Below are 21839 nucleotides of genomic sequence, written 5' to 3'. Positions count from 1 at the left end.
CCCCCTCTCCTCCCCCGCCGCCGCTCGGGCTCGGGCTCGGCGCGGCTCTCGCGCGGCCGGGGCGGAGTCTCGGGCCGCGCCGGCAACATGGCGGAGGCGGAAGGGGAGAGCCTGGAGTCGTGGCTGAGTGAGTACCGGCCCCGCGCCCCCCCCACCCCCCCCGAGCCTGGTCCCGGCAGCCCGGGGCCCCCGCAGCCTCCCCACCGCCGGGTCTGCAACCCCCCCCCCGGCCCCCTCCAGCCCGGGGCCCCGCGGTGCGGAAACGCTGGGCCGGGCCGGCGCCGGGGACCCGCGGTGCGGCGGCCGCGGCGCAGGAGAAGCCGCGGATGGGCGGTGCGGGGGCCCGACGGCAGCTTCGGGCGCTGGAGGAGGCCGCTGCGGTGGCGAGGCGCGGGGAGCTGCGGGGCTCCTGCCGCGGTGCCTTCCTCTGCCTGCCTCGGGGTCGGGTCGGGCTCGGCGCGGTGCGCGGGCAGAGCCGTCGGCGCGTCGCGGCCCAGCGTGCCCCTGCCTTGCACAGCCGCCTCAGGCAGAGCGGCGGTTTCGGGGCAGGAGCTGTGGGCTTCCGCCGGGGGCGGGGGGGAAAACCCGGCTGCAGACTGAAATATTTAAAAATCCCTTGTTAAGAACGCATAATTTGTCTTCACGGAGCCTTGAGCGCGAGAAGAGATCTCGGCTCGCCCGTTCGCGGCCGCGGCTGAGGATTTTTTTCCGCTTGGTGTGGTTTTCAGCAGCTCCTATGAGTTGACTGGCTTTTTGTGCGCTGTACAGCGGCTGGCACGGTGCGATGCTGACCTAGGACTAAGGCATCTGGGGGAGGCTCATGCCTGAGTCAAGAACAGCAGTAATTGTTGTTTATATATCCCAAGTACAGGGGCTTCTGCTGCTTTCCCTGGGGAGGCTGTCCTGCCGATCGCTAGCTTGTTCCCTGGGTGATTTCTCCTTTCCTTTAATACAGTTATTTATTTGAGTGCAGTAGTGGGTAAAGTTCTTAACCAGCTGGGCACTATGCAAATAGCAGAAGACAGTCGTTAGCCTAAACACCTTAGAGTGTAAAATCTGTTACGCTTTGGGAGTTATACCTCCATAAACAAGATTAAACAATTCCTGTTCTTTCTTGGTATTTTAATATAAAATTCAATCATATACATGCTATTATCATCTGTTACTGGAGCTATTTGCTAAGCTACGCTTTTAGCTCTCGTTTTAGATCAATGCCTCCTGTCACCTGAGGGCTTTTGCACCTTCTCTGAACTCCCCCAGTTTGTCGGTATCTTTCTTTCTATGTTTGAATTGTAACCAGTGAGACACATGAAGAAACACCCACATCCCCTTCCTTTTTCTCTGTGAACTGACTCACTGAATGCACTTTGTGCATGAAAATATCTCTGATGGGAAGGGTATTTTAGGCTGCGTAGCATGGAAAACTTCCCGACTCTTTGTTTTGTGTTCTGATTTTTTTTTTGTTTGAATTGTGGAAGTTAAGAGGGCAGCTGGCTCCTTTGCCCATGCAGTAGGGTGTCCTGTCACTGGGGACCGTATGCTGAAGAACGGTGTTGCAGAGGCCTTAGTCACTGCAAGGAGTTGTATCTGCCTCTGTATTGCAGTGAGCCTGGTTGTAGAGATGTATCATCTGAAATGACAGTAAAACTCAAGCCTTGAAAAACGTGTACGTTTATGCCTGGTCACTGCTACAGTGCTACAGTGATTTGTGCTGGTGATTATATAGCCCCTCCCTGGGAGGGGGGCATAGATCATTTATTGTATGGTGATTACTGGAGGAGTCGTGCATACCAGGAAGGCAGAGTGCAAAGGCTGGTGCATCTGAGCGCTTTCACCAGCCCTCCTGAGGTCATTTTTCTTACAACTATCAAAAAGATGTACTGTGCCTAAAGCTAACCTTGTGAGCGTGCCCCTGCTGAGCCCTTACTAAAGGGAAGGGCTAGAATTGCACAGAAGTAAAGACCAACTTTCCAGTCACAGGAAGACGGAAAATGATTCTTCTGTACCGGTGGTATGCAGCTTTCCTTGCTGCCTTGTCTCTGTCATCAGGCAGAGGCATAGACCCATGAAGTAACATCATTAGTGTCCTAATATTGCAGCAAGATCTGCACTTCAGCCTGTGATGATCTAGCATCTTCCTCATCGTCTGTCTCGTTTCAGGCAGCTGGGCGATCCTTTCTGTTCCTCTCCCTGCCTGCAGGCTCTTCTCCTATACTTCTTTGAAGCGGAAGAGGAGGTTAGAATAACGTCAGTTGTACAGACACAGCTGGATCCTTTAACATTAATGCTGCCTATTCTACTGCGTTCGGAAAGAAGTTTATTGATGTATCTCGTTCATGACAGGCTTAGGCATTGTCCAGCTATATAATAGATGCAGAGGGATAAAACATATTATGATTGTCTTTGTTTCTTTTTTCCGTCTTTTGTCACGGGTCAGCATCCTGCTTCTCCTCCCTGGGATACAGACAGACTATGAACATTGAACTCCAGCATGCTTTGGTTGGAGATGCCTGATTCATGTGCCAAGCCTGATATGGGAAAACCCTTTGCTGAGTCAGCTTTTGTCTCTTTTCGATAGAGAAGTAAACCCGGGAAAATATGAGCATTCATTACCAGTCAATTAATGTTCTGTGGTTCTCTGCATTCCAAAGTCCTTGCTCTATAAAGAAAATAAGCACCTTTGTGTCACGTCTGATGATGCATCTGAATGTTGTTGACTCATTAGTGTTTCAGGGCTCAGCAGAGGAAAGGAGTGCTGAATGGCTCTGATGTTTAGGGCAGGTATGAAGCAATGTTATGTGTTCTGAGTGCAGCAGCCTCTAAAAGCTAAGGCATAGAGGATGGCAGGGCTGGGGTAGTGCAGAGCCTTTTGTTTCCAGGTTGCTAATTCGGCTTTACTGAAGTGCTACTTGAGTGCCCTTGTGAAATGGGGGATTTAGGCTGGGGCCTAGTGGGCAAGTGTCCTCGTGAAACCAGACTGTTTAGCTGGTACCAAACAGGCCTTTGGTGCTGGTTGTGACAGAGAAGCCAAGGGTTTAATATTCCAGAGCACAGAAGTCTCCTTCCTGAAACCAGTCCTTTCATGTAAGGGTTGAAGCATATTTATAAGGCAACGCGGAGGAGCTCACTGCCTACATTTTGAGTGTTCTGCATAAAAATAGAGGTTGTTTGGATATCTCTTCATAGACGTGACGCAGCTTCAAGTAGGGGCATCCTGAAAAGGTTAAGCAAGGTAAACTAGCTCAAATGGGATGCTGAGTTAATGTGGCTGTACTGAGATTGGTACCCAAATCAGTTTAGGTGCCTGTATTCACCGCATGATTGTGCCGTATAAACACATCAATCCTTAGAATCAATGCAGGGCATCTGGTAAAGCACGTTAACTTTTGTGAACTAGGGTTTCAAACGGAGATTTTATGAATGTTAGAAACAGGGAGTTTTTTTAATGTGGAACATCGTCTCTCTTCAGTAATCTCTCTCTCTCTCCTTCTGAAGCTGTACTGTCTTTCTATGAGAGCTCTTGGTGCAAAATGTTAGGTTTATAAGATGAATCTGCGCCCAAACTGAGACAGTTAAATAACCTAATATCGTTCAGAGAAAACTTTGGAGATGTTCAGAGCAGCTTTAAAATTAACATTTGACACGGAAACGTTGGTTGCATTTTCCTTTTTGTACCAGATCTCCTTCCTAATTTCAGGGCGTGCAACCAACAGAAAGCTCATTTAGTTGAGTGCCCTTACTTATTTGTGCTCTTCCTGTATTTATTAAATGCATTCCATTAACTCCAGCCAAGCAACTGTATTTCTTTTATCTGGGCGTGCAAAGCAACAGAGGTGCTTTGGAGCACTGAACCATACACAATGCCATTTGGCTTGCTTGCAAAGACTTTAGGTTGTTTTAAGTCCATTTTTAAGTGCATCCAGGGTGTTTAGCAGTTGCAAATGTGGTAATGAGGACTGTGCACCACATATATTTTGATAGTTGCTTGGCTCTGCAGCAGCTGCTTTTTTAAACTAAGCCTCCCTTGACTCTCTTGAGTTCAGAAAGCAGCTTGGTAGCTGAGCAGTACAGCAAGATGTGATCCTGTGGTTAGTCCTCCTTGGATGCCCACTTTTGCTTACCCAGGGTCCTGTGAAAGTGAGCAGCTTGGCATAGATATCCACCTACGGAGAGTATTTTACAGATGCAACGCATGGAACAATTTACAAAACTGTTTTACGGCTATTCTCCTGGGAGGGAGAAAAGCCTAGCCAACCTTGTAGGACTGCTACAGTAGGAGGATAAGATGCACTTTAAAAGAGAGGTTTCAGAGTAGTCATTTGTCGGCTGTTGTTTTTATCCGCCTATGAAAAGGAAAAAGGATATGTTCTAATGATGATGGGAAAATGACAATTTGTAATGTATCATGCGTTGGTTTTATTATGCTTCCCTATATGACTGAAGTACAGGCATGTTTGCTGTTTTCTTCCTGTCCTTCATCTCCTGCTCTATACTATCTGGCTAAATAATATTTTCTTTTCTATATTGATCTCTGTTGTATTTAAATTTTGGGGAACGCGCCTTAAACCCCATCCCATAGATGCATAGCTACAGTGTGTTGTTGCTTTCCCTACAGTTTAAAAAAAAAAAAACACTGCTAGATCACATCCAGTCATCTCAAAATTAGGTTAAAGCATGGATCTTGTCTACTGTAAACTCGGTGCTCCATCAGAGTTAGGTGAAATATGTGGAGAAGGTACATTTGTAATAAAAATAGATTTTGATAGCCTCAGTATTCTGCAGTCAGTATGATAAGCAAGATCCTAGTGCCTGAGGGAGGATCCTTCAAGAGCCTGAAATAGCCCAGTCAGTAAAGCATCAGCCTCTCAGTTTGAGCATCCAGGATTTGAATTCCTAATCGGATACAGGCAGTGATGTTTATTACTGCAAGAACAACTGAATGCCTAGTAATAAATTTTGATCCTTATTTCCCAGGTGAAATGCTAAGGCGTCTAAGAAATCAGCTGGCACTCAAAATGAGTGTCAATGCTAAATGACTTATATTAAACACCAGATATTCCAGCTCTTACCTCTCCAAGACTCTCAGGGAATGCAAAAAGGATTTCCTGTGTAGAAAGTGTGAGGGTTTAACTTTTAAGTAGTTTAATGTTAGAGCCAAAGAGAAGGAGATAGCATTTCAGGCAGAGGGAGGCTATGTGAGCTCAAATATTTTCTCTTGTGCTCTTGTTTAGAGTATGAAAATACTGTGTTTATGAGTACTTGAGATTTGGCATCTGCTTTTTGGAAAGCAGCGATTCTTCCTAGATATTTGGATGGCTTGATTTGGGCACGCCCTTCCCCCTGAACACACTGGGTAGACAGACATACCACATGTAAACTTGTTTTTCCTTTTTTATAGTTGGCAGTGGATGTCAAATCTTTTCTCTAGGAAATGCATGACCTTTTATTGTGTTTCTTTTGCTTGGTTGGTAATATGTTCTCTTTTCCTTGCCAAAGATAAAGCCACTAACCCATCTAACAGGCAAGAAGACTGGGAATACATCATCGGATTCTGTGACCAGATCAACAAAGAGCTTGAAGGGTGGGTGTCTGAAGCACTTAAACTTAACAATGTTATAACTGAACATTCATAGTGTAAAATATATCCTTTTGTTACTGAAGTGTAATAATTTCTTTTATATATACTGGTATCACAAGGAAGATCTGGTTAGAAAAGAAACAAGGTGCTGCAGAGTTTGGCTTCTCTTCTGTGAAATGCAACATGGTTCAAACCCAACTTGAGTGTTAGGCAGATTCAGAATTCACATTTTCCTATTAAGCCAACTTCTGTAGCTGCAGGGCTCTCATCTAGCCAAACTGATTCTGTTTTTCAGTCTGTAAAACAGGTTTATAACTCTTCTTGCTTGATGAGGCTTCACATCTTTGAAAACCTTTACAAGGCTTAACTCGGAAACCTCCTGGGTCATAGCATTTCTGTGAGCTCAGGAAGGAATATCCCCTTCTGGAAAAAGGAAACTAACGTGCAGAGAGATGAAGTGATTTCCCTGGGACTGTCCTGGGAACTGTTGGGCCCCTCCAAGGAGGAATCTGGATTTGCTGGCTCAGACTGCCAGCCCATGCTTCCTTTAGTGCATGGAAGCACCCCAGCTTAGAGAGATGCCCTGAAGATTTCTTGTTAGCTTTTGTACGCTGATGTAAAGGTGAAAACTACAAAATGGCGTTTCCTTTAACCACGTGAAACACCTCTCATTTAAACAGTAGAGTCTGTGAAAGTCTGCAAAACGCTCATTGTGTTTGCCTGCTTTGTTTATAATGGGCATCTGCTTTGTTTCAGGCCACAGATAGCTGTGAGACTCTTGGCTCATAAAATCCAATCGCCACAGGAATGGGAGGCAGTCCAAGCCTTGACAGTAGGTAGTCCTTACCCCCTCTCTTAAATCCAGTTACATATCATTCGACATCTTGTGTGTGGACTATAAGGGGAGCACGATGTGTATTAGTCATTGGGGTTAGCTAGGGCCAGTTCTGGGGCTGAGCTCCGTGATTCCCCTCTGCTGGAAGGGAGTGGGCAGTGGGAGACAGGGCAGTTACGTAACTGAAGCGTCCAGATTGCTCGTTAGCAGTAGAGCAGTCAGAAATAACTGTTTTAGTTTCATCTGCTTTTGTTTCTTATCTTCAGGCAGGATTTATGTTCACTATTGCCAGCTCTAACGGGGAGATAACTGTGACCCTTGTAGATATGGCTGAGGGTGGGGGCGCAGCTTGTGTTGATGTGTCATTCCTAAAGAAGTAGGATTCACCCCTTGCATCTCAGAGCAGGAATCCCTCTCTCTGGTAGAGGTCCTTCAGCTTCCTTATGAGCAGAACACAGCTATGCTGTTATTGTAGGTTCGGGGTGTTCATTTCACCACCCGTTTCTGTTACTTGAATGCAGGTGCTGGAAGCTTGTATGAAGAACTGCGGGAGAAGATTTCATAATGAAGTGGGGAAGTTTCGCTTTTTAAATGAGTTAATAAAAGTCGTGTCTCCAAAGGTTAGTCCCTGACTTGTTGCCTTACTGCTGTATTTACTTTTTGTCTGACCTCCCTAAGTTACAAGCAGCATCCAAAATGTCACAGGGCTCTGTCTGGCTCATTGCATATATTAATCTATGTTCCAAGAGCATTTGTTAGCTCCGTTTTTTGTGCTCTGATCACTGGTTTTTCTCAGTAAGCTATGCTTGTTTAGTGTCAGTGCACAGTCTTTATTCTATTCTAGTGCTTCATATAACTCAAGGGCTTTTAAAGCTTAGGGTGTTTTTTAGAAAAATCAACAACCCAGCATCAGTGGAGGAGAGGTATGGTGCAAAGGGTCAAGTATGAGATTTGGCAGTACACCGCAGAGTTGTAATCCTCGCTGTGCTGCTGCTGACTTGCTGTGTAAAGACTGCCTGGGCAAATCCCTCCATATCCAGGATCAGGTTAACATGGTGAAAAATAGATAGAAGCACCCCAGAGCATGATTGATACTGTAAAGTATTTCAAGATTTCTTTCCCAAAAGACAGCGTTAGGGGAATATCTATCTTGCTATAATTTTTACATAGCAAAAAATACAAAACTAACAGCATATCTGCTCTTTCTTTTGCTGAAGATGACTGTAAAGTTTCTGCTCACTGTTACTTTGAATACATTAGAGGAGCTTTTTTTCCTCTTAATAAGAGGCATCTTAGCTCGCCTGTGAATATACAGCTTTTAGTGTCCAACGGTGAATTCCCATTCTCTGGGTTTGGGCTTTATTCTGGAAGTAAATGAAGAATGTGGAAAACTGATTTCTCTCTTTTTCCCCACTCTCAGTACCTGGGAGACCGGGTCTCGGAGAAGGTGAAAACCAAAATCATTGAACTGCTGTATAGCTGGACAGTGGCACTGCCAGAAGAATCCAAAATCAAAGATGCCTACTACATGCTGAAGCGACAAGGTAGGATGTAAGCTGCTCATTCATGCATTCGCTCTAGCCTGTGCTTGTAAGCAGGAGTGTCGCAAAGTGTGCAGCTTCTAACTACATGGGGGGGGGGGTCAAGGCAAGCTCTGAGAGGGGCTAGAACAAGGCAAAAACTCCCTGAAACTTCGGGAAAGCTACTAGTTATATTTAAATATCTTGTGCTGGGTTGGGTTGTTTTTTCACTAGATTAGTTAAATACTTTGTAAGTGCTTTTGTTTTGGCTTTTTTGCATGGCCTTTTTTTAGTTTATCCGGAGCTAGTTATTAAGATTTAAACAAATCCAATTTAAAACTAAATAAAAGCCTCCACATAGCCTTTTGCGTTCTTTTAACCAGATCACTTTGCAATTGTACCTTTAGTTAACCTGATAAAAGTTCCTTGTGTAGGAAAGGTGAAAAAAGCTTAGGAGACAAGCCTTTGCCTTCAATGCACAAAAATCTCTTCTAGGAAAGCTTTTTGGGTAGAGCACAAATCTAGGGATTTGACAATGGAACTTAAGTGTGAAGCTTGGCTCTTTCCCCACTTTGTGGTTAGGAGTCTGCACATCACCCCATCTTGCATGACTGTCTGCTTTCCTGCTCAGCTCTTCTATACAAACAAATCTCATGCCCTTGAGTTTGCACAAAGCTGGATTGTCTGGGGCTTCACATGGTGGTTCAACAGCTTACGTGAAAGGAGAAAAGATAAATGACAGAGAGCTACTGATTATACTGAGCTATTAGAGGAGCAGTATGGACATGGCAACACAGTTGCTGGGGTTTTGGCCTTCATCTAAAGAAAACTTTCTTTATTTTTCCAGCTAGCGTGCTCAGTGATTTTGATGCTGTGTTGTTCATTGGAACGGCGTGCTAGTCTCAATGGACAGATTGGCTGCTTGTTCACTTTGATAGCAGCATGTGAAGAATGGGGTGCACTGCCTGGTGTGACTGCATGTGCAAACCCATGTGGGTTCCCTCTCTGCTTTCAGGAATCGTTATGTTTGATCCTGTGATTCCTGCAGACAGAACCCTGATTCCTTCTCCACCACCTCGTCCCAAAAACCCTGTGTTTGATGATGAGGAGAAATCCAAGGTATAGTGAAGACTTGAATCATAATCACTGACCAAAAGTGATTACTTAATACACATTTAGAATAAGGAAGGAAAGTATACTAATGCATTTTTGTTTTTTGGGAGGTGGTCCATATTTTCACAGAACTCCCAGGTTTGAGTATGACTGCTTTGTCCACCTACCTAACCTGAAATCCCAGCTAGTACCTTGTCTATGTTATGATTATGCTGGTGTTCCCGATTAAAGTGCCACCCAGCTGTAGTACTAGAAGGCAGAGAGCGTGTTTCACAGGCAGTGCCAGAACTGATGTACAGGAGGAATACTGGTCTGGTGTCAAAAGCTTCTGAGATTTCACAGTGTTTGACCTGTACAGAAGTAAGAGTGTAATAACTCGCATGAAATAATAAACCCGTAAATGACTCTTGCTGAAGTCACTGCAACTATGATGGCAGTGTAAGCTTTGTAATAGTGGGCTATATCCCTCTTCCCTGAATTGTTCACTTAAATTCCTCTTGCTGCCTCCCTTTGCTAAGAGGTCTGTCTTTGTTTCCTGAATATTCTCTTCTCATCTTACAGCTTCTAGCCAAACTATTGAAAAGCAAAAACCCGGATGATTTACAAGAGGCCAACAAGCTTATAAAATCCATGGTAAAAGAGGTAAGAAATTCCTGTAGGACTGATCCTGATCAGCAGCCTGCTTTGCAGGTTTAAACAATTTGACCCCCAAACCGGTGGAAAGCTTTATGATCCTGTGAATGGCAGAACTTGGGTGTTTCAGGCTCCGGGAACATTGCGTTAGTGAATTCCTTAGTTAAGCCTCACAGACTGAGTGAGGCTGTCTAGCAGTGACATCCAGCCTTGTGGGGTTGTTTTTCGTTTGTTTAAATAAAAAAAAAAACTTCTAAGTCAACTATCTCCCATCTAGTCCAACTGGTGAGCGTTGTAAGGGAGTGCCGTCTGATAACTTAGTAGGGCTCTGTGTGAAATGAATGAGTTGGTAATTTTGACTAGATCACAAGCGGGAGGTGTTTGGTGTCACAAAAATGTCTACGGTTGGTGTTGCTGTTGGAGGACAGGGCAAGAAGGGGTAAGGACTGAAAGGCATGTTGAAATTAACTACATTCTCATCACTCAAGATGATTTTTCATGTTGGGATTTGGTGGGAGCATTGCAGTACCACCCCTGGTTACTGAGGACTGAGTCATGAGCCTGGGTCTTCTCACAGGCAGGCTTCATGGAAACACCTTCCTGTTTGTGGAGCTGTGATGCATCCATCCATGTCAGTTATTAGAAAACCTGGAGTCCAGGAAATGACTGTGATTTTGGCAAAAGAGAGTATAGCTTCTAGACTGAAAAGGATGTATAGGTTACTGAAATCATGTTTCCATTCAAGCCTCTTCCCCCCAGGGCAAAGTCTCCTATGTCTTTGGTTGGAATCTCAAATCAGAGGTGATTGGACATTTTCTGCCAGAGACTGTTGGTTGTTCCTAATAAATATTTTGTTTCATATGTCCCTTTTCATAAAATGTCATCAAGAACCGCCCCCCCACCCCCACCCCCCGAGAAACCAAAAAAACCAACACCTTCTGAAAAGCTCAGAAAGGAACTTTTGAGAACTTACTGTTTTGAACAATGCTATTTAATTGTGTAATTATTCATTAAAATCTATTTAATGAGACATGTTAGAATTGTGGGATTTCCCAAAATTTTATAAAGGTAGTGAAGAGAGAATTGAATAAGCCAATGCTTCCCATGAATGGAAAATTAAATTTTTTTCTAGTTCAACCTTAAACACACGTTACTTGACATGACTTACAAATGACACCTGCTGCTGCGATACTGTGGACCTTTCTGGAAAACTCACTTTTTATGTCTCTGTTTTACAATCTGAAGGATGAGGCTCGGATACAAAAAGTGACAAAACGCATGCACACGCTGGAGGAAGTGAATAACAATGTGAAGCTGCTGAATGAGATGTTGGTTCATTACAGCAAAGAGGATTCATCAGAAGCTGATAGAGAGCTCATGAAGGTGGGTCTGAGCTGCTCCTTCTTCTCAGAAATCCTGCAGTCAGTCTTTTCTTCTTCCAGATTTTATTGATCTTTGCACAGCGTTACGAACGGTGCAGTAAAATGGAGAGCAGTGACAAGAAACAAGAGCAGTCATTGGAAACAGCAGGAAAGGAAATAATCATGTTTTTAACACCTTTCACCAAAAACTCAGTGCCTTTCAAGGACAGTGAGTAATAGCTCTGTTTTGCACATGGGGGGGAGCGAGGTACAGCAGTTCTCCAAAGATGCAGTGTAGCAGAATTGAGAAGCTGCAATTTGTAGTGCTCCTACTAGGACACACTGATTGCAGTTAATAATTGTCCCTCACAGCACTCTGAATGAATACACTGAAGGCTGAACCAGGCAGAAAAAAACGTCCTCCCTTCAAAGGAAAAGTTTTAGCTAGTGTTATAAGATCGGGAGATGGTCAAGAAGATGAAAATCAAAACCAGACACCAGGGATGTTTGGATAAACCCAGGTTCTTGAAGATCCACACTTTTTCCAACTTAAGAAATTAAAACTCTACATGTATTTAACAGTAAGCTCCTGAAACGATGGTAAAAAGCTTAAGAAACTAGTTTGTTGCCTGTGAATTAGGGATAACAGCATTTCCTTCCTGCAACCTTTCTTTTGGGTGGCTGCAAACTCTGATTAGAGGTGTAGAGCCTGGAGCACAATTCTGCTCTTCCTTGGGCTTTTAGGAACTGCTGCAATAAAAGGAACACAGAAGGAACACTTTTGGACTGCAGAGAGAACTGGCCAAAAGTGCTGATGTGAGGGAGGACTGAGATGATGTGTTGAAAGTGCAGATCATGTTTAGGTTCCCAGGCTAATGTAATGCTTCACAGGCCCATTGATAAGGCAGAGACAGAGGATCTTGGTTGTCCAGCTACACTAGGACATTCAGCCCAGGAAGACCGATTTCTCTGTTCTGGGCTTTCCACGCTTGAGGAGTTATTCTGTGCCGGCTGGTTTTGCTGACAGTAGTCCCTGGCTGATGAGACCCTTTGTTCCAAATCTCTCTTCCCAGGAGCTCTGTGAAAGGTGTGAAACCAAAAGACGGACGTTGTTCAAGCTGGCCAGTGAGACAGAGGATAATGACAGCAGTTTGGGTAAGGAAACCGCACTTCTCCTTTCTGACTGCTGTTGTGACCTGGGGCTTGCAAGGTTGCAGTAAGGGAGCTGCTGCTGTAAAGATGCCTCTTCCGCTGTGGATTCATTTTGCTTTGAACAAGCAGATAAAATAAAAGATCCTTGCCTCTTTAATGCTTACCCTTTAACTTCAAGCAAGGACTTGACAGGAGAGTTGATGGCTAGGGTGGCTGGAGGAGGTAATATGGGAGACAGCCGCTGCTTGGGAAGGGAGTTACTGCGGGGAACAAAGCCTTGGAGTCATGCTCGTTATGGTACAAGCAAGGTCAGGGTCTTGCTTAGAGAAGCAGAGTACTGACAAGAGTAATGAAACTCATAGCCAAATAATTGTGCTTTCGCTTGTTAATTGTTTAGCTGATAACTGAGTACTCGCAGCAGGTGTGAAAGCAAAGTTACTAAAGTCTTCGAGGCCTGTTTTGTCTGTCTTGCTTGTAGGGGATATTCTGCAGGCCAGTGATAATTTATCCCGTGTGATAAACTCCTATAAAAAAATAATAGAGGGGCAAGTGGTCAATGGTGAAGTGGATCTCCCTGCGATGTCTGTAGCAGAAGGTGAGTTCCTGGGATACCAACTGTTTCATTTTGAATCCTGCAACCTTAAATCTTTTGGACAAGGTTTCCCATTAATTGCAGTTAAGTAGGATACTGATGGTTCTTCTGGCCAACAGCTGGTGAATCAAAGGGGGACAAGACAGCTCCCAAGCAGTATGCACTGATGGATAAATCATTCTGGATATGAGCAACAGTGCTGCGGGTTCGGATTTTCCTTTGCTGGTTGTTTACTATTAAAAACTTAGATAACGTCAGTAACAAACCTGCCTCTGAACAATTTGTGTGGCTGGAAGTTTTCCTTTTCACTTATGTCCTGTCTCTTAACAGTACCATATAAAAAGAGGACAACTTTATCTAAAGGATAAGAGCAGGGGAGTGGGAGCCAGGCCAAGGGTCCTGTTCCTGGCTTTGCCAGCAATTCCATGTGTGAAGTTAGTCCAGTCACCCACTTTACACTTCAGTTTCACCAGTGAAAGCTCTGGATGTGTTTTGTGTGGCAGAATCACCTCTTGGGAGTCACTTCAATGTTTATGGATGAAAAGCAGTAGAATAAATACATAATGCTGACAGCTTCTTGTTGGGACAAGATTGCTGTAAATATGAAGGGAATTCTAGACCCAGACAGAAAGTATATATTTCTCTTGACACGCTAGCTCTCTGGTAGCCTCTGTTTATTGTAAGTCTGTAGGGTCTCCCAAAGTCTCATCTAGGCTCAAAAGATTTAGAAAAGGCTGCGAACTCTGCTACAAGAAGTGCTGGGGAAAGAACAGTGGCTAACGTGCGTGTTGCTTTTCAGACAGATGTTTCCCAAGTATCTGGGTTGATTTAAGCAGCTTGTGGACAGCAGGTGGTTAGGTGGAAAGCATTTGGGTTTCCTCTGTTATAAGGAGCCCTAAGCAATGATTAAATGGGGACCATGTTACTTCTTGTGATAATTTCTTCTGTACACTGTGCTTGCTCTGAGCCTTTTGCCTTCTTCCCTAGTAGTGCTATTCTCCTGTCCGCTGCAGGGAGTGACTCCACAAGTAATCTCAACACCCTCATTGACCTTGCTGGATTGGACGTCACTAGCACCCCGCCACCTCCTATGCCACCCACCACACTGACGCCAGCCCCCCCACTAGCTCCCCCCCCAGCAGAAATCCCCATTCTCCCGCCTCCTCCCCAGACGTTCGCTCACTCCCGGAGCAGTTCCTCTAGCCAAGTGGAAGCCGCACCCGCTCAGCCGAGCAGCACGGCCAATTCCCTCTCCTTGCTGGATGAGGAACTTCTGTGCTTAGGTAAGAAACTGAGGGGCCCAGAGAAAGGGCTACTCAATCCATGCCTAACAAAGTCCACTTCTTTCCTCCAGCATGAGTGCTAAGGGCTGACTGCGCATGTAGCGTGCCTAAAAGGAGCATGAGATATCTCTGATTTCTGCTCCGCCCGATTCCTCCTGCCCCTGGCTCATCCAGCAGGTTATTTAGTGAGCCCTAGGAAGCTGCCCTAGCTCTGCTCTGGATCTTGGTGGAGCCTGTCTGAAGCTTCCAGTCGTGTAACAGGCCCAATGCATGCTGAGGGAGGGTGGAGGGAGCCTGGTTTCAGATGGGCAGCTGGGAACAGTGATATGTGCCGTTCACAAAACATGAATGCTGGGATGTTCTTCCTTGCACTAATTCTGGTCAGCCCTTCGTGTCCTCAGGTCTGTTATTTCTAGACAAGTCTGGGGGATTTCTGAGACGCTCCTCTGCATCACTCTGATTATAAAACTAGTCTGAGCCGGTATTAAACAACTCTGATGTCTCCAGAGTAGGCTGCAAGTAAATTGAGCTGAGTGTAATCACAGTCTGATCTCTGTGGGTGCTTGGACATGCAGTGTACCCCTGCTGCGGTTTGGTACAGGTTTCACAACTGACTTAGCAGCTGTGCTAAAGAGCAAGGTGTTTTGGAAGGGTTATTTATGGGACTCTGCAGACCGTCTACCTGTGGAGCCCTGATACGAATAGCAGGGGAGGCTGCAGATAAGAAGGGTTAGGAGAGCCACGTGCAGGGTTTGTCTGTTGGCTCCTAGTGCTGTCAGTCTCACCATAGACTTGCAACATGTTTCAGTCTTTCTTCGGGTTCTTAGGCTCTGGCAGAGCTGAATCAAGTAGTTTAATGGTACTGAAACAACTGCCAAGGGATAGCATCTAACTCATTTTCTCCTTCAGTTACCTACTCGTTATTTTTGCTTTCAGGCCTGAATGATCCAGCCCCTGCAGCAGTGAAGGAGACATCAGAAAACAACCAGTGGAGCATGTTTGAGGTACAAGGGAATTTCTCTCTTGGGGTGGGGGGGGGTGCCATTGTGGGAGGTCTCCGGACACAAACTGCCACCTCAGAGAAACAGGTGATCACTTGTAGAGGCAGAGGCCCAGCTGCTTCTGAGGGGAAGTCTAGCCTAGCCCTGAGATCTGGGATAGCTGTGTCCGAACAGAGTAGATATCCCTCTGTTAAGCATGGCTTTCTCAGATTCCAGTCTGTCCCCCATGATGTTAGCGCTTCCTTTGCTTAAATTACAGATCGGATGTAGTCCTGACAGAGGCCACAGGCTTCGCTGCTTGCCACCAACCACCCGTTTTTGTGATAAATCTGTCTCCCTCTAACAGTGCCACTTCTGCCATAGGGGGCGGCAGTGACTTAGAGCATGTACTCGTCCTCTCTTGCAGAATGACCAGTTGGACCTGGATTTCTTTGGTCCGAAGATGGCGACTGTTGCTTGCAACCCTGCAGGGAACCCCCTTCTCCATCATACATCACAGCCCGCATGTGGGACATCAGTGACGCTGCCCTCTGCTTTCACAGCCTCTCAGACTGCTCCCAGCATCCCTGCACCAAACTCAGCCCCATTTGTGTTCTCTGCTGGACCGGCTGCCCCTGTGGGGCCCCTTAAGACTATGCCAGCTGCTCCTGGGTACTTCAGCTCAGCTGTGGGAAACAATATGTCCAATAAGATGGATGCCCTGGGACAACTCCTTGAAGAAGTCAAAGGGTAACTAACAGTCCTGGACTTTTTGTTTCTGTGGTTAGGAAGTGAAGCTAGCTGCAGTGTGCCACCTTCAAAGACAGATGCATTCAACATTCTGGTTTGGTAGAAATTTGTGATTGGGATCTTTCTTCTCTGAGCATCTCAATTGACAAACTAATACGAGGGTGTCCCGGCTCTAGCAGGGAAAGGCAGACAGTGCTAGGTAGAACACAGCAGCTGTTTACTCCTGCCGGGCTGTGCTGTTCCCTCATGTATGTGAGCAGTTGTTAGGCTGAGCAGACTGCTATGGTAGTATGTATGGTCTTTGCCAATCTTAGCTTTGCCTACCTTTGCTAAGGTGGGGCTCAGCCTTCTTCCCGACTTGGAGAGAGTGATGCCTGTATCTCCACCACCACAACTTTCCGTGTAGCTCTGCTTTTTACATGAGTCCTTATTGGGTCGCCAGACTGTCACCTGGTTGCAGGCTGTTGCTTTGCCCTAGTGATTCAGGGTTTACAGTGAAATGTCTGCTTCACATTCAGCTCAGTTTTCCATGTTTTTTCTGTCTCCTTTCCAGGACTACCACCCAAACCACCCAAAGCATGACTACACCTTCATTGTTCCCTGGGGTTACTTTGCCAGCCACTTCCACCCCGGCCCCGTTAATAGCCCCTGCAGGGCTGCCAGTCACTGCCCCCGGAGCCCCTCCAATTCCTTTCCCAGGCAGCTGCGCTGCTGGCTCAGGAAGCCCTCTCTTCCAGTCAGCATCGTTCCAGCAGCAAGGCAGCCCCATGAAAGCACCTGAAATTTCTTTGGCCAACGTCCATGTTCCCTTGGAATCCATTAAACCCAGTAAGTATCTCAGATTTTTCACCTTTCTCTGAATTTTTTTTTTTTTTTTTTTTAAAAGCAAAGCTTCCTGACAAAGGTCCTCAGGTGGAGAAAAGGGTCGAATAATGAGATGTTTCAAGCAAACGGTCAGATTGCCTAACAGTGCTACAGTTAGTCTTCTGCAGTATAAACCTGCATTTGTCTCCTCTTCTCTCTTTGCGGCAGGCAGTGCCCTCCCAGTGACAGCCTATGACAAGAACGGTTTCCGGATCCTCTTGCACTTTGCCAGGGAGTGTCCACCAGGAAGGTCGGATGTGCTAGTCGTCGTAGTGTCAATGCTGAACACAGCACCCCTTCCTGTGAAGAACATTGTGCTGCAGGCTGCTGTACCGAAGGTAGGGGTGTGCAGCACAGACCCAGGGCAACGTGGACCTGCAGGTTCAGGAAGGCCTGGGTATGAACTCAGGGACTTGGATAGAACAGCCTCCCTGGTCCTGCCTTTCTACCTGCTCTGTTCTACCTGTTGCCAAAACATAAAGGTGGTTGTCAGAGGCAGAAAACACTGAATAGGATAAATTAAGAACTGCAGTTGTGAGTGTTTTCTCTTTCTTGCCATCTAAGATCAGTCCTGCTCAGCACAGTGACAAGACTATTACAAGGATAGAGCCATCCTTGAGGTCTGTGAGAATCAGTTTCTAAAAGACATCCTAAATCTGAAAATATATTCCATTTTGGTCCTGCCTCTCCCAGCTAATTTTGGATGGCTGATTCATGTTTTGAATACTATCCCAAGCTTGGCTATGATCTGCCTATAATTGTGAAAGCATCTGCATTAAAACCTCTGCCACAAGAGCACTCATACAGGAAGGTGCTACTGGGCTTTACCTGGCCAGTGCACTCACTCTGGGCTGACTTGTCAATCTGCATATCATGTTGTGCATGCTGGGCTGGCTCATGTCTCCCTCATCCTCCCGTTTGGATTTGATTCTCTTCAGCTTGGATGTGTTAATCTCACCAGCCTGTGTGTACGTCTTTCATTGTCCACGAAGCAGAAGATAATCCCTGAGATTCCGCTTTCTTTTTCATTTGTAGTCCATGAAAGTGAAGTTACAACCACCCTCTGGTACAGAGCTGTCTCCATTCAATCCCATCCAGCCGCCTGCTGCCATCACCCAAGTCATGCTTCTGGCAAATCCTACAAAGGTGAGACGGGGCAGTCAGTCATGAAGTGGGATTCATCCTGTCCTTGTCAGACAAATTTCATGTGAACTGAATCCTGCAGGTGGTTTGGACCAAATATTTGAGCAGATACAGCTATTTATTCGTAACCTGCCCTCCAGAGGTGGTCATCGCAGGAGTGTATTAGTGGTGTTTCAGTTCAGGGCTAGAGGGAGACTGAACTCCCCCCCCCCCCCCCCAACAGGACTTTTCAGCGAGGAAAGGTATGAGAAGGACCTCTGCATTTCTCCAGCAAAATGACAACAGCCATATAAGGCTCAGCTTTAAGGGAGAACAGTCGGAGCTCCATCCAGGAACTTGTCTCGGCCCCCTTGTGCCAAAGAGACGTGCTCTCTTTGGCGGTAATTGGAGTGACGTGAAATTAGCTGCTGTTGCACAAATACTTTTGCTGTATTGAGGCTGTAGCCTGACAGACCTGAACCAATAGACTAATGTCAAGTCATGTTCTTCCCCTTATTCTTGGAGATGTTATGAGAGGTGCCTGTCACCAGTGAAACAAGGACCTTTCCTGTCTGCTGATCGTGCTGTGGAAACATTTGGGTAGCTGTGCCAGAAGTGTTTTTCTTGGAAACTCTTGCTATAGTTATTCATTGAAGTAGCCTGCTCCATAAAGCTGAAAGTTGTACGCTCAAGTAATTTTTAATTCAACACATATAGATGATACTACTTGAGCATTACAACAAAAGGGCCTCATGGCTGAAAGTTGTGAGATCCAAAATGCTAGATGTCAGATAGGTTTGGCGCTTGCTGAAAAACTTTCCCGTTGTGAAGCATGTGGCGATCCTCCATCGAAGGACTGGTTTCATCTCTTAACTGTTTACTGGGAACTCTCAGAGCAGGAACTGTTGTGTTTTGTCTTTCCTGCACATGATGAGGAGTTTGATTTTGAAGATGTCAAACTATTCCAGCAGCATTAAAGCATGTACTTCAGGCTCACTGCAGAGCAGCTGAGCAATGGTGATGGGCCACATACGTATGACACACTACTACTGCAGGTCGTTTATGCTTTTCTCCTGATGTTTTACTCTAACAATAAAGCTCTTGTGGTTTAAAAATAGGTAAATAACTCAGGTTTGCTAAGTGGCTGGAAATAGTCCATGAACTTTCCTTGGTCCTCTTTCCCCTGCTATGTTCAGCAGCACTCTTGGGGTTTCTGTAGACCTATTACAGTCAAATGCTTTCTTTAGGAACAACTGAGGCTGTTCTCATGTTGCTCTTTGCTTTTTGTCTCTCCTGCAGGAGAAAGTGAGACTGAGATACAGACTTACCTTCACGCTGGGAGACCAGCCCAGCACAGAGGTTGGCGAAGTGGATCAGTTTCCCCCGGTAGAGCAGTGGGGGCATCTATGACCCTAGGACACTGCCAGAGACTCCGTGACAGGACCAGGAAGGGATCCCACAGGACTGGAATGAATGTGACATGGGGAGGGACACACATGCTATCCACTGGTGATGTTCAGCTTTGTTTACATGTCCTGACCACTCTGCTTGTAGCTTTAGTCCAGAATGTTTTACCCCACATTGAAGGGGTCCTGGGAAATTTATGCCACGCATGAACTGAGTGGCAACCAGTAACAGGCAGTGCTGGCTGCTTTTTTCTTGGCCTCTGGGTGAATCTGGTTCTATCTTCCGCTCAAGTAGACTTGAAGTTGTTGTATTCTGAGGGGAGACCTGTCAACAGAAGGGGATTTAGTTGGCTCACTCCTGTACTGCTGTCCAGAGATACCTAGAGGCTGGTAGGGTAATGATGCCACCATGAGCTTCCTCAGTGCAGAGCCCTTTCTCTTGCTCCCCCTAGGACTTTTACCTCCTCAGTGCCAGGCTGGACCAGCTAAGCATGTTGAGCAATAATGCTGGCTCCATGAGGAAATGCTTATTTTTTACACTGAAATGGCACTTTGCTCCCTCCTCTGTTTCGCTCCCAACAGCCAATGTAAGCAGACCCTAGCTCTGTGTTCTGTGATGCTGCTGTATATTTAGTTGATGTTTTTATTTTATACTGCTAGCTGCCCCCCTGTTGTATCCGTTTTGGGCAGCTGGGCCTAGTTTGTATGCAGTTGGCTGCACTGGTTATTTTTCTGCCTTCATTGCATTCCATGGTGTGGGGAAAAGAGGAAATGTGTAGTGAGGAGGTAAACGCAACAGGGCTGGAAAGTAGCAGTCAGTATTGGTGGAGGACAGCACCCAGAGTGCAGAAGAGTCTTTGCAACCGCTAATCAGGTGCAGCGACTGAATCCAGGGATAAGGAGAGAGGCCTCTCACGTCCCCTCATACAGGCAGTATTATTATTGTAGTTGAACAGTGTTCTATTGACATGAGTACAATGAAATACAAGATGTAAATAATAGAGCTATAGAATGTCTAAATAGAAACAAGCAGACAGTGAAAGGAAAGACGGCTCCAGTGGGCTGTGATGGTGCATGTGCTGGGTTTAATACCCTGTTTTGTTTGTTCCCTGTATTAAGTGGCTAAGTGCAATTGTCTCCACAAGGGGGAAAGCTGTTTTGCTGGATACTAGTATTCTATGCTAAAAGGGGGCAGAAGACCTGAGCTCCCTCTAGCTAACAGTCACCCAGAAACTAGGTTTAAATCACTGAAACTTGATTCCGGTGAGCCCTTCCTTTTCCCTTTCAATTTCCGGTCTCAAGCAACGTCTCAGCTAGCTTTGAGACAGACTGTTTTGAATTAATGTGTTTTTTTTGTTTGTTTTTTTTTTTTTTTTACATCTTTTGACAAAAGCACAGGAGGGCTGGGTCCTTGGACACTGACTACGCTCAGTACTTCCAGCAGTGCTGTCAAGCAGCAGCTCTTATGACTATGAACAGGAGCAGTCAAAGCGCTAAGAAAATCAATACGCAGGAGGAGACCCCCTGCCTACTGTAGGAAGAAAACTCCAGAGGAGAAAATGCTGCTGGAATTAATGGAGGCTATAAAACCTATTAGTACAAATACAGCTCCGAGTTATTTCTAGCTGTCTTAGGCGGATGTTTACAGCAGCTGAATTTTCTTCACTGATGACAAGTAAAAAACACTAGAAGTCAAAAACTCAGTGGACTGAAAGCCTGAGGCCCTAGTCAGGAGCTCCAGGCAGAGCTGTAGCCCTGAAGATAAAGTCAAAGCTTGGCCAAGGAACTTGCTGTAAACTCTTGGGCTGAAGCTCGTAAGGATTACAGCCTTGTCAGCTCCCTGAAGTAGAAAGCAGGCAAGAAGGATGGTTAGGTCTTGTGGATCCTCAAAGAAAGCAGCAGTTTTAAAGTGATGGAATAGGATGGGGGACAAGGAAAGAATTCTTTCTGCCTCAGACATGTTCTTGCCCGCACTTTAGACACAGTAAGCCTAGGGGTATTGCTTAAATCATTTAAATCTGCCCAGGTGCTGTAGTGTGTCCTTAGGAAGCAGGTTTCACTGCTTTAAATGCCTACACGTGAATCTCACTGTGACTTTGAGGAAGTCAGAAGAGCACAAGTGCTTTCTGAAGAATGGCTTTGTTCTCAGTGTAAATGGCAGTGCATTGCCTGTGCAGCAAAGCAAAATGGAAAGATCCTATTGTTTTGCCCTATGGCAATGCATTGTTACAAGCTTTGGAAATTAAATCATGAAATGTTACTTGTTTGTAGGTTGAGGTTCCAGCTTCATACCGAACAGCCGTACTGTAAATATGTCTCAAATGCATTTGTTCTGCTGCATGTTAAATAAATTGGTTTCCCTACTTTGCTCCGTGGCTGGCCTTAGTAATGATTGCTTGTGAAGTACTAGGTGTCCAGAAAGGGCCTCGAACTCAACCCATCATCTCAAGACCACCTAGACTAACCAAAAGGGCCAAAGCTGCTGTTTTCTAAAACCCCAGCAATTTAAAAGGTAGGCACAAATTCAGTTCTGGATACTAGAGGCAATGCAACTGAAAAAAACAAAGGTTATGTTGCCATTGCTAATGAGACTTGCTTTACAATGGGAAGGTTGCCAGTCCAACTTTGAGCAAGCAACCTTAATGTTTTG

The 21839-nt window shown here is 45.7% G+C and overlaps 1 protein-coding gene across 2 annotated transcripts; it reads left to right on the top strand.

Moving 5' to 3' along the window:
• The first annotated feature begins 17 nt into the window (after positions 1–17).
• GGA3 (golgi associated, gamma adaptin ear containing, ARF binding protein 3) lies at positions 18–21557 on the top strand. 2 transcript variants are annotated; one of them, XM_068914048.1, is made up of 17 exons: positions 18–127; positions 5497–5581; positions 6335–6410; positions 6935–7033; positions 7834–7957; positions 8949–9052; positions 9608–9688; positions 10925–11062; positions 12114–12195; positions 12671–12787; positions 13798–14067; positions 15004–15071; positions 15475–15797; positions 16351–16625; positions 16830–16999; positions 17697–17807; positions 19083–21557. In XM_068914048.1, exons 1-17 carry the CDS (start codon positions 88–90, stop codon positions 19191–19193), a joined length of 2274 nt encoding a protein of 757 aa, XP_068770149.1. In that variant the 5' UTR covers positions 18–87; the 3' UTR covers positions 19194–21557. The 2 variants fall into 2 exon arrangements, with proteins under 2 accessions (XP_068770149.1, XP_068770150.1); XM_068914049.1 differs by lacking the exon at positions 18–127 and having other exon boundaries at positions 5522–5581; positions 6335–6414.
• Positions 21558–21839: the final 282 nt, after the last annotated feature.

Source organism: Struthio camelus, chromosome 19 (assembly GCF_040807025.1).
Source record: "Struthio camelus isolate bStrCam1 chromosome 19, bStrCam1.hap1, whole genome shotgun sequence".
NCBI classification, from domain to species: domain Eukaryota; kingdom Metazoa; phylum Chordata; class Aves; order Struthioniformes; family Struthionidae; genus Struthio; species Struthio camelus.
This window is presented reverse-complemented; position numbering and strand designations above follow the sequence as displayed.

Bases quoted from the DNA above. Each gene is read 5' to 3' on its own strand.
- GGA3 (XM_068914048.1), top strand. From the start codon at position 88: ATGGCGGAGGCGGAAGGGGAGAGCCTGGAGTCGTGGCTGA. The intron at 11,063-12,113 runs GTGGGTCTGAGC...CTCTCTTCCCAG, and splicing joins CTGATAGAGAGCTCATGAAG to GAGCTCTGTGAAAGGTGTGA. The intron at 12,196-12,670 runs GTAAGGAAACCG...TCTTGCTTGTAG, and splicing joins GGATAATGACAGCAGTTTGG to GGGATATTCTGCAGGCCAGT.